Here is a 12468-nt window from a genome sequence, read left to right as displayed (position 1 = left end):
TTAACTGCAACATTAATGCTGTTGTTTCACTGACTACATTTTCTCAAGTCTTTCTGGTGTCTGTATGTCAAGAAAATAAAGATTCAAATGAAATAATTTTTATTTGAATCGTTCAACACCTTTTGAACTAAGATCATACATCATTAAAGTTCAGTTTATGCAATTAAGTATATCAGGCAGATGTGAATGAAGACTGGCTTACATTGACTTGGTGAGTATGTGTGTTCAAGTTGATTGTTTGGAATAGTAAATGATGGGGAATGGGTAGAAGTTGATTTTTGCAACAAAGACAAGATGATAATAGCTGTGAAATAAAGGTTCCAAAATGGAGCTCCATAACTCACTCATATTAAAAATTATGAGTTAACTTTCTTCCCTAAAGCTGTTGATTGATACTAAAGGACCTAGGCAGTTGATACAAAGCAGAGGACTTCTGATGTCAGAGGATTCTGTATTCACCCATGTTTAGGGATTAGAAATGTTGTGGCATAGATGTATTGGGGGGAGGTCAGGCAGTCTGTTTTTAATTGGAACGCTAATGCAGCCTGGTTTATCATTAAGAAACTTGTTCATGAATGCCTTGAGAGTGTTTAATTCCCCACCAGTACATACAGCGGGTTTGGTTTTCATTGAAATATGTATTTTTATAAATATTGGCCTCTTTAGTTTGCAATATTACAGCTTCAGAGTCTTGTGCTTTTAATTCTTAGTTTGAAATTTACCCAGGGGACTTGAGAGTGCTCAGTGCTGGTTATATCAACCTTGGGTCTCCTTTGAACATTTATGTAGTACTCTGTAGTCTGTCAGTACTTTTACGTTATTTTGCATATACTTTACAGCACTGATATGAGATATATCTGCTTACAAATGATGAAAGTGAAAATCAGAAGTTAGATGAATTGTCCAGAGCCATACAGCCATTAATTATTATTATTATTATGCATTTATATAGTTTTTTTCCTCATAGGAACTCAAGGCACTTGAAAATCTCCTAGTGGTTTTAGATATAAAATATTAAAGACAATTAAAGCATAACTAGCTGTGCATTTGCCTCTCCCTGTGAGTTGCCCTGGAAACACCGTGACTTTGCTGGAGGTTTTGACATTAATGGTACAGGTCGTGGAAGCCTCAGGTCATATTCATTCCAGTACAGAAGAGAGTACTGTCATGCGCTAGTCTTTAGACCTCTGCCTGTTGAATGTCTGGATACAACTCTCAGTTGTGCAGTGATCACAAGTTTGGTCATATTTGTGGTGGTTGTGATGTGAGTGAAGATAGAGTCTCAAAAAGACATTGTTGCCAACACTGTGGAAGATGGATTTACTGTTTCCCAAAGTGCTTATATTGGGAGATCTTGCCAGGCTGTGATTGCCATTGTTACTTGATGAGAATAAGTTCTCAGTCATGTAATATTCCTGAAGATCACGTGATCAGATTCAGCTTGTTTTTCAGCTCGTTATCTGCTCAGTGGCTCAGTATTTTTCCTAGAAGCATGGATGACAGTAGGTCCCTAAAGCAGCTTGTTTCTAGGTCTTCAGAAGTAACACACGTTTGCTCCAGATAAGCAAGTGGACATTTATGCCTACTTTGTGAAAGTGATTTTTGCGAAAAAATGTGTAGCAGTCACGTGTGTTTGCCATCTAGATGCAAAGTTTTCACTTGTTTATTTATTCTGACAGAGTTTACAGATGCATTGGTTTTATTTGCTAACTCATGAGTTAGCAATGATCTTTGCTACACCATTTTCATATAATTACAGGCAGTGCTTCATTCTTCTTGGCATAAGAAGTGTGGTAGCTTGAACTGGTGAAGGACGTAGATATTCCACCTTTTGTTAGCCGTGTAAGGAAAATCAGGGTTTGACCATGTGGTGTTGCCTGTGTCATTTTACCAATGGATTAATACTTTCCAGAGTGAAATTCTATATATGTGGGATTACATTGGACTCATTTACGGGACTCTGAAATGACTTTTCTTATCAATGAAAGTGTTAGTTGCTTAGTCGTGTCTGATTCTTTGTGACCCCATGAACTGTAGCCCACCAGGCTCATCTGTCTGGGGATTCTCCAGGCAAGGATACTAAAATGGGTTGCCATGCCTGCCTTCCAGGGGATCTTCCCAACCCAGAGATCAAACCCAGGTCTCCCACATTGCAGTAGATTCTTTACCATCTGAGCCACCAGGGAAGCCCAAGAATATTGGAATGGGTAGCCTGTCCTTTCTCCAGGGGGTCTTCCCAACCCAGGAATCAAACTGGGATCTCCTGCATTGTAGGTGGATTCTTTACCAGCTCAGCTACCAGGGAAGCCTGGCATGCAGTAGGTGCCTAGAAAATACATGATGGGGTTCCTGCCTCTTTTCCAGTAGAATCAGGGTTACCGTGGAAGGAAATTATAGCACGTGTTATACTTATCACAGCCTTTAACACAGAAACTCATTTAAAATAATAAATCACTTTGATGTATTATAACATTTAGACCACTCTTTAAATTCATCTGCCCTTCACTTAAGTCACTGACTCATTTCCTAACCCACCTCCCATCTTTTCATCTCTTCTCTTTTCCGTTATGTCTGATCTTTTCCTACTTTTTCTCGAAACATTTCTGTAACTACTTAATGTCCATTTACATGGTTTTTGAGGGGCTTGCGTTGTCAGCTCTTTGCTTTTATTGTAGTGGTGGACTAGTTGCTCAACAGGTGCAGACCCCTGGATACTCACGCATGTGTAACATGCATAATGGCAGGTGCTCTTGCCCCCAGGAGGGTCCAGGCTGGGAGAGCAGCGTGGGCAGCGGCTGGTCAGGGACACAAGAATGTAAGTGCTCGCTGGCTGTCCAGGAAGGGGGCTGTTACAGTGAAAGCACCGCCATTGGCAACCATCACGTCAGTCTAAGAAGTCCTGTGGAAGAAAGTTCTGATAAGAACCACGAGCTCAGAGTCCTCCTGGTCTCAGCCCCACCAGATCAAAACACAGAACAGGTTCTCCCAGCTTTCTTCTGTCCCAGCCTTAGTTTTTTCTGCCTAGATAGTGAAGTTTAACGAAGATCCACTGGTTTTATAACTATTTTGGTGTAGCACATAGGTTTCTTTATGGTCATAGAAGATACATTCTGTCTTTTTCCTTTTAGTTACCACTAGTAACAAATATTCTATTTCTGGCTACTATTAAGGAATATAATAGTAATTTGTAAAGTGTCTACATTTGCCTGATGATTTCAGTGGGCTTCATCAGAGAAGTCCAATAAGATTAACTGTGTGTTGCAATGTCATGTTTGTGTATAGAGTTCTTTGATACATGTGCAATACCAAACATTTAAACATTTTAAGGTGGGCATTCTAAGTTTATATAATAAACACTTTTTAAAAATATGGTTTCCTGTGAGGAAGGGAGGGAACAGAAGAGAGGGAACAGTAATTTTTAAAAAATTGTTTCTATTTGATTGCACTGTGTCTTCATCGCGGTGCATGGACTTTCTCTCGTTGCAACGAGCAGGGACTACTCTGTAGTTGTGATGCACTGGCTTCTCATTGTCATGGCTTCTCTTGTTGCAGAGCACAGTCTGTAGGCACGCGATTTTAGTAGTTGTGGCCCTAGAGCACGGACTCGGTAGTTGTGGCACATGGCCTTAGTTGCTCTGCAGCATGTGGAATCTTCCCCAACCAGGATCAAACCCATGTCCCCTGCATTGGCAGGTGGATTCTTATCCACTGTACCACCAGGGAAGTCCCATATAATAAACATTTACGACTTTTGTAATAAGGGGGGGAACCCAACAACAGTCCTTGAGCACGCATCTCTTTTGCTGTAACCATGAATCTGATTGGCTTTTCTTAGATGCTGCTGAAAGTATTTAGAGGTGATCTTTGGATGTTTGAGTTGGGGTGCAAAGAATTGGTCCTTGGTTTTTGTCTCTGAAGACTTTTCTTCTCTTTTCCCTTAAAACAGCTTTAAGTCTGTAACTGGTCTCCATTCATTTAGACTGTTAGTAAGTTATCAGTTCAATGCATCTAGCTGATTTGTCTTCCTGTTTTTAAATTAGAGGTGAGAAGCTGCTAATTAACTAAGTTTTAGCCTAGCATATCTAGACACTTCAGAAATACAATGTGTAATGTATGCATTCATGCCCTTTGCAATAAACCTAATTTTTAAAAGATATTTTAGCCATGCTGAATTAAAAGAAAGCTTTATCCTAAGTTTATGAATTACTCTTGTATGTCCTGCAATATTTTGGTTTTGAAAGGGACCTGTGAGACCTGATATGGAATATGTCAAAGTCAGAGCTCAGCACACTTTGTGAAGTTGCTTTCTGTTCACTGAGAACCAAAGAATGCACTGTCTGAAGCCCAGGGTGCTGTCAGGTAACAAAGTGAAGCGTTCGGTGATACCAGGAGAAAGAAGCTGGCAGCACGCTGTTAGGAGTTTACTCATTGCCTTGTGAAACGAGTGGCATACTTAGATGCTGTCTAACGTGAAGGTTGTTGTTGCATTAATCGGTCTTGGTCTGTAGACCGTTGGGCCTTTCCATCCCCACTTTATGCATTGTCAGAAGAGCTGGGCATGAGACATCCAACTGGAGTGTGGATTCATGAAGTTCAGTGCTTTCCCCGGTGCATCCTGCTCAAACACAGGTGTTTCTTTTGTTGGTTGAATACTGTCTGATTTTCATCCCTCTGTAATTTACCTGCATGGGGATAAAGAAAGCTCCTACTTATTAAATAAGCTTGAAAACAAGATGAATGCACTGGGTTCTTGGGTAGAACGTATTGGATAGCTCCCTTTATAATGAGCATTTAAAAATCTGCCCTCCTAAAACTGGAAAATGCATTCTCTCCCGTATGGAAAGCAACATAGTACTGAAATATTCCTCCTTAATTTTGGTCCGAACGAACAAAAGTGTCTGTGTTTATTCCTGCCTAATGCATCACAAATCTGCTGACATGCTAACCTTGGAGTCTTGGCTGGCGTTAATCAGGCCTGTGCACCGGCAGGAGAGAGGTACCTAATGCACTCCATCAGTGCAGTTTGCATATGGAAGTTCTCACAGGGGAGCTGCCCTGTGCCAGCTGAGGGTTACCTGCCCACTGCAGTTATTGTATGTAATTATCGAACCAATCTGTTCAGCCCAGCAGGGTTTAGATGGTAATCATGAAGCAACACTTTGGAAAAGAAGGATGTAAGGCACTCTCCCCTTCTCTCATCAGTTATATGAAGTTACAGCCATTCTTCCAGCAATTTTTGAGAAGCAATACCTCCATATACAAATCTGCTAAATGAATGACTTTGAAAGTTTCTTAAGGTTTAGTCAAGATACTCTTTTTATATTTGCGACGCATTTTCTTCAGGACCGTGGCGGGTATGTCTGAGTTCTCATCTTTCCACAGCCACACTCAGCGTGTTTTGGAACAGTGGGGTTAATTGTGATACGTAGATAACAACACTTCTGACCACTGGGCGGTTTTAAGATGATGTCGTTTGAACAGAGTTTTGCTTTCCCGTGTAGTTGTCTGTGGAACAGAACCCAAGGCTGCCATTAGGAAAAAGAACCGTGTCCTGTCAGCAGGCATTATATTCTTTCAGAGTGTGCACAGTATGACCTAAAGCTGGGAAAATTCTTTTTTCAACAAAGTTTAGCTTAAAACTAATTGTTAGGAAAATATAAATGAGGACCTATTGATAGGTTGTGATCCAAGAAATTTGGGAGGTATCAGATGATTTTCTAAATGCTACAAACTTACTTTAGGAAGCTGAGAGAAGCTCTGAGTTCTGATGTGGATTTCAACACATTTATATTTGAGACTACATGGGATAAAGCTGTATGAAAAATACAGTTTTCGGTTCATTACTAATGTCCTTCTATAGGTATACCTATATACAGAGATGTTACGAATTTTAGGGAGGGGATGCGTATATATATATATGATTGGAGAAGGAAATGGCAACCCACTCCAGTATTCTTTCCTGGAAAATCCCATGGGCAGAGGAGCCTGGTGGGCTACAGTTCGTGAGGTCACAGAAGAATCAGACATGACTTAGTGACTAAATAATAAAAAATGTATATAATTATGACTGATTCGTGTTGATGTGCAACAGAGACCACCACAACATTGTAATTTTCCTCCATTTAGAAAAGATAACCAGATCACTTTCTGTATACCTGAAACTAACACAATATTGTAACTTAACTGTATTTCAATAAAAAATAAGATTAAGAAAGTAAAAAAAAGAATTTTAAAATGTTTTACACAGTATTGAACTAGTTAGAAACTATAGTTGTGATAGAAAGTAAGAAAAATAAGTTATATCAACATTTGGAAAGAATGGGTAATGATAGAATGTAGGCATTAGCTCCTAAGTATTAATAACACTTGACTAGAAAAGTACATAGAAAACAGGAAAGGCCTGAGAGAGTATTAAAAAACCCAACCTGTTTCTGAGATTTTAGGAGCACTGTATACTTTTAAGATTCTTCCTTTACAGTAAGGTTGAAGGCCCTCTTAAACTTAAAAAAAAAAAAAAACCAAACAAACCACGTTTATTGGAAGTCCAACTTACAGGGTATAACCACTGATGCAATACATGGGCCAGGTGTATATTTTCCTATTAAACTAATTTACTCGCCCCTGACCCTGCACACACAATGTAAAATGGCGAAAGTAAGTATCATTGGCTTGAGCAAGTCATGGTACCAAATTTGTAAAACATTTTGCTTTCAAAAAGGGTTTCTGTATAATCAGTCCAGGTGGCTAAAACATGACTTTCAATGATAAGTTACATGAAGCATAAAAAGGATATGGCAAATGTGCCTACTCCCAGGCTGACTGTATAGGTAAAGTTTCTCTTAACTGCATTTCCTCTCATCCCTTACCCCTTCCTTAGGCGACCCCCACCCACGAAGCTGTGTGTATTCTCCTGTATGTTTTGGCGCACCCAATCCTGTATAGATGCATCTATGCTAATATCTGATAAGCTTGTATATTTATTTAACCATTATGCCACATTTCTTTTTCTTTATTTTTTATATGTAAGAAGAGAAAGAAAGAAGCTGAGGAAAGTGTAGCATGTAGTGTTGAAGATATGGAATGCTCGGATAAACAGACTGAAGAGGCTACACAAACCCGTGAGTTGAATGGTCTATTAGTTCTTTATAATAAACACAGATTTCTTCCCACTGAATAAAGGGTTAACTGTTTGGGTCATAACATTCCCACTGTATAATTTAAAAAGGTAAGAGAAGGTCTTATACACTGTCTATCACATTGTCCCTTGTTCCTGCATTGTGTTATTTATTCTCATCATATTTCCAGTAATCCTGAAGTCGGGACCAGGAGTTGGTCTCATTTTGCACATATGGAGCCCAAGACACAGAGCATTTACGTGACCGAATGTTGAGAAAGGGGTACACGTGGAGACCAGAACACTTATTTCTCTGGCTGCTGTCTGTCCGTCTCCCCACACTTAACCACAGAACTCTGGGCTTGAAGGGGCATGTCAAGTCAGGTGGTTAGTACATGACTTACTACAGAGTCTGCCAACTCTTCTGTCAACAAGTTGGGCTGCAAAAAATTAAAGCCTCGAATCATTGCTTTGCCAAGCTCTTGGAGCAGGAAGCAAGGTATACAGTCATTTCTTCAGTGGCTCCTACGCTGGTGCTGAGAGCACTGCAGGCAGGGCTTCCGGAAGTGAGCTTAGCAAGGAGCATCTGCAAAGGGCAAGATGAGGCTGGACTTCGGTCTGGTTAGTGAGTGACCAGCCTGTGGTGTGCAGGCACGCCTTTGGGGCTTAGAAAACAGGGGGAATGTTCCAGGGTTCATCAGAGGTGGTTTACTTGCCTCGCTGAGGAGAGATTCGGAGCTGGCTACAGTACCATTCTTCACCCCCCCAAATCTCTCTCCTCTCTATCTGCCTTTTATTTATTAGTTTGTTGGCCCTGAAATGTTTCTGATTTCTGAAAGAAAAGGCTTATTTTGGGGAAAAATGTCATCAAAGTGTCGGTGCCCTGTAGAACCAGGCCAGTGCTGTATTTTTCCTTCCCTTTGACAAGCAGCCCTGGTGCATGTTCGTGGAAGGCAAAAATTGACTTTGAGAGAGAATCACCTTCACCCTGATTTTACGATCATTTTCTTCATTGTACATTATGGATAGTTCGTCCTTAGGTTTATCTGAACTTACCCAAGAGAATTCTTGAGACATCCGAAGAGGGAGTGTATAACATCACTCTGGAAGCTAAAGGCTTTGAAACAGTGCCTCTCACTTTTCTGCTGCCGTCTTCCATTCCCTCCTGTTTTTGTTTTCCCCCCTCCTCCCCCGTCTTGTTCATTTTGTTACTAGGAATTGAGGAGTCCCGAGGAGCAATACATGGAAGTTTCCATGTCTCAGCCAGAGGCTAGTGGCAACAGCTATGATGGTGACTGGGAGCCAAATTAAGGAGCATTTATAACGATCGAGCAATATTTTTACCTAAAGAAATCCTTTACATTTAAAACAGGCAATTTTAGTTTAGGAGAGGGCCTACGTTGTTATAGTAAGGTTGATACCCATGTAGACCGAAGCCAGTTCCCAGCTGTGCCTGGGGAAGCCTCCTGCCTCCCTTCATGCCTGAGGGTCGTTTGTTCCCTGAACTTTGCTTAATGAGCATCTGAGATATTTGTTTTGTTGCTGATTTTCAGTTTGACTGTAATTATGAAAAGTGTTTTTTATACCTAAAATTTTAAAGATCCTTATACTGATGGCTTTTTACTGTAAAAAAATATATTAGTATCTTTGTTTTATTTATTAATGACAAAAGAGAATAGACTCCATAACTAATTTAAGAACAATCCAGATTTTTTTTGATGTTAAAAAGGTGAAGATAATAGATTCTCTTTTATTCATATAAACTCTGAATCGCTTTAATTAAATGTTGTTATTTTCCCATTGTAATTCTTTTTCTCCATTAAAATATAAGGCTGGTTAAGGTATTTTGCTATCTAAATATTCATAAATGAGAGAAATTTTACCTGAGATAGTAAAATGTTCTTGCTTCTTGCAAAGAAAAAAACCATCCAGGGGTTCATGAAAATGTATGTATTTGTATTCATCAATTTAAAGTAACTTGAAGGAGAAGGCACATTATTACATTTGAATTTTTTAAAGAAATACATAATACGATTCAGTGAATTCTGTGTTTCTAGAGCTTTAAGATTTTGTGTCAGAAACATGTTTTAAGAATGGTTACCTCTAACAGCTGCTTTAGAAATGTCAGTTTCTTCATTAACAATTTTATTTTCAAACACAATTTATGGTTTACAATATGGTAAGAGATTTTTCTCACTGTGTGATCTTTCAGAATGCTGTGCCTAGCAAAATGGGAGCAACTTTCCTTTAATATCTATTTAGACCATTTTAAAAATGTGTATAATTTTCTTGATACACCTAAACTCATTTTGACTAGCTGGGGGTCTATTGTGTAAGAACACTTTCTGAAAGCTTTCAAAATGTGTATTGTGTAGGTTTTCTTGAAGAAAGAGAGGGGGTGACAGGGTGGTTTTCAGGAAGAACAGAGGCCTCTAATCCTTTTATTTTTATGCAAGGCATAATTTTTACCAATTGAGGAAATTTGGTAATTTGCTGCAAGTAATTTTTTTCCCCCACAAAATGATAAACCTTTAAAAAACCACATGTATTCTGGCATTTCAAAACCATGCCAATATTTCAGAATTGCACTAAAAGTTAGTTAATATAGCCATGATATTTATGGCTAGTCTGCTTTGTCCCTACTGTTCATACACTAGACAGTACTCAACAGCCTACTCTTGGTGATGGTATTTTTGAAGTACCTTGGATTTTGGACTATTCCTGACGTTCTTTGAGGAAAGCATGACATGTTTACCCCTTGAAGAGCTATGGTCTAGTAAAGGAAGAGATATTTCTAAGGCACCCTGCAAAGAAATTTCCCACTTTTTTTTTTTTCCTTCTGCATCATGAAGAGTATCCCAATCTTGTATATTTTAGTTTTCAAATATTAAATTTTACACATTAGTCTTATGATTGGGCCTTTTACCCATAGTAAAATATTAAGAAAGTGAGTATATATTTAAAGGGATTGGAAGAGAAATAGGTTTTTTCCTGCAACAGTCAGAATTGATTATTAGGAAACATTTTGGATTGATACCTGTAGCAAGGTGTCTTAAGTTGCATAATACTTATAGAATAAATTCCAGGTGGTGATGGCATTTTTAGTTGCAGTGAAAAACTTCAAATTGAATGGGGATAAGCAGCAGTGGTATTTAATCTAAGAGTAGAATGTCAAATTAGGACATTAATGAGAAAGTAGTTATAATTGTTAACTCTAGTGTCCTTTGTAATGTGGCAGTAGATTCAGATTTTATTGAGAGGGAGATGTATTCCCTTTGACCTTGATTTTGTGGTATTCTATTATGCCAGTTTCAGACAATGACAGCGGTCTCAGTTTTCTATGCAAAATTAATTTCAAAGTTGTTATAGTAAAAACCTAAAAATCTGCCATGGGATATTTTTAAAAGAAGCCTGTATCACAAAAATTGAAGAAAAACTCTTAAGCCCACCATAGTATGTAGGCTGAGCACTATGAGTGGTGGTGAAAGAAAAGGCATTTATATAAGATTGAAGTTTGCATGAATTGAAATGTATGGCAACTGAATAGAAACTAGAACCTGGAAAAATTAAAAAAAAAAAACAACTGATCTTCCAATTAAGTACCTAAATAAACCCATAATCAGAAAGCCTTTGGAAACTGTGATCAGACATGTGTGGTAGATATTTTGTCCTAGATTCAGAGGATGTTTTGTTCACTTCAGAAAAGAAGTATTGATCTCTTTGTTGTTCTGTGTGCTCATTGATCACTGTGGGCCCCTCGCCGCCCTCACCCCGTCCCGCTGCTCTCTCCTGGCGGAAGGACGCCCGAGGCCTGGGAGGCACACTCCACCCGCCAGCACAGGCGGCTGCGATCGGGCGGGCCTCGTCCTGGCCTCTGCTGTGTGCTCTGCTGTGCTGAGGTGGAGGTGGCCTCGGGTGTGGGGGCACAGAGTCTCCTTGGGGAGGCGGATCCGCGTGCCCTGGGTAAAGAAGCGCTGGTTTCTCCCAGCCGAGGAGCTGTCCGAAGGCACGCAGGCCAGTGTCAGATGTGATGTTTTTCTAGAAGGCGACTGGGTTGGGATCTACTTAATCCCTAGTGGACAAGACTTCGCATTTCAGAATAGCCCACTGCTCTCCTGCCTGAAGAGTAGAGGGAGCAGGCTTTAAAAAGCAACGCATCTAGGCAAAATTCCTGGCTTTTCATAATATGCAACTCGGTGCTTTCCCCCAAGGAACACCTATCTCGTTGCTATAATTTATATTAGGAGTTAATGTTTTAAATTGTGCAATAAAAATTTGGGGGAGAAATAGTTCATGACCAGTGTAAATGGGGTATATTTTACCAGTGGATGCATTCTCCTATGACCTCAAAGTAGAAGGTGGACTTTGTTAGCATGTCTTTTGACGCACTAAAAAATGACACAATTTCCTGAGATTTTCAGGGTATTAAGTTATAAATTGGTGTGTGAATTTCATCTCCACAATTTATCGTAGTCAGTTAGATTTTAAATATTAGTAACTGTATATGGAAATACCTATATATCTGTTATTTTGCTTTTGTAAATTGATGATTAATGATTTAAATCTCTGTTTTCTCTTCAAGGTTCAAAAGCCAGAAAGAGGGTCCAGAAGTGAATGCTGTGGGCTGGCTTTTCTGTTCCTCCTTTCAGTTTGGCCTTTTCCTCTTTCTCTGTATTGTTTTATTTTCATGTGAGTCTTATGGAAATGGGGGTAACAATGAAGTACCTATGTGTTTGAAAAGCAGACTTTTTTTTATTAAATAAATACTTTATACAGTTTATTAAAGCCTAATTTATAAAATTTAACAATTTTAAGGTTATACCCTTTAAGTTGTCCCATGCAGTTTGTTTGCACTTTTTAATTGTTGTGTGTTTTCCAGAGTATAAGTGTCTGACAAAAGCCTTACTTTTAAGGAAATACACAACTTAAAATAAAGGTCTTTTTTTGCTTGATACAAATACACAGTTTTTTGTGACCATAAGATTTTAGTTTGTATTGATTTTATTCAGTTTCGCAAGCATTTATTAATCACCTGCTATATGAAATGAGAGGTACAAAAAGAAGGGAAAGGATTATGGAAGAAAACAGTAAGTATATCAGTGAGAAATGAAATATGTATTTGAAAGATTACATGAGAGTTAGTTAAGTGTGCAAGCTGTATGATAAGGAAAGAGTTATCACATGGTGGCATGATCAAAGATTTTATAGACTGGCTTCCTTTAAGGAAATACTGTCAATATATACATATGATTTATTGTTCATTTACAGGAGATTATTTTTCTTACAAGTTTTTTATTTTTTGTAGCGTTATATTTGTACAGAAAACCAAACACTTCAGAGTTTAAGTGATTAGA

General features: G+C 38.8%; 1 protein-coding gene across 7 annotated transcripts in view; it reads left to right on the top strand.

Moving 5' to 3' along the window:
- The window catches only part of VRK1 (VRK serine/threonine kinase 1), a 78357-nt gene extending 66463 nt beyond the window's left edge, over positions 1 to 11894 (top strand). For 6 of the 7 annotated variants that reach the window (XM_043490112.1, XM_043490114.1, XM_043490109.1 and 3 more), the window contains 2 exons: positions 7028 to 7118; positions 11697 to 11894. In XM_043490112.1, coding sequence (XP_043346047.1) covers positions 7028 to 7118; positions 11697 to 11728 — 123 coding nt within the window. In that variant the 3' untranslated portion in view covers positions 11729 to 11894. The remainder of the gene's footprint in view (positions 1 to 7027; positions 7119 to 11696) is intronic. The other variant, XM_043490110.1, reaches the window with a different exon arrangement.
- The last annotated feature ends 574 nt before the right edge of the window (positions 11895 to 12468 follow it).

The sequence above is a fragment of the Cervus canadensis genome, chromosome 17 (genome assembly GCF_019320065.1).
Source record: "Cervus canadensis isolate Bull #8, Minnesota chromosome 17, ASM1932006v1, whole genome shotgun sequence".
NCBI classification, from domain to species: domain Eukaryota; kingdom Metazoa; phylum Chordata; class Mammalia; order Artiodactyla; family Cervidae; genus Cervus; species Cervus canadensis.
The sequence above is the reverse complement of the archived record's forward strand: the minus strand, read 5'-3'. Positions and strand labels throughout refer to the sequence as shown.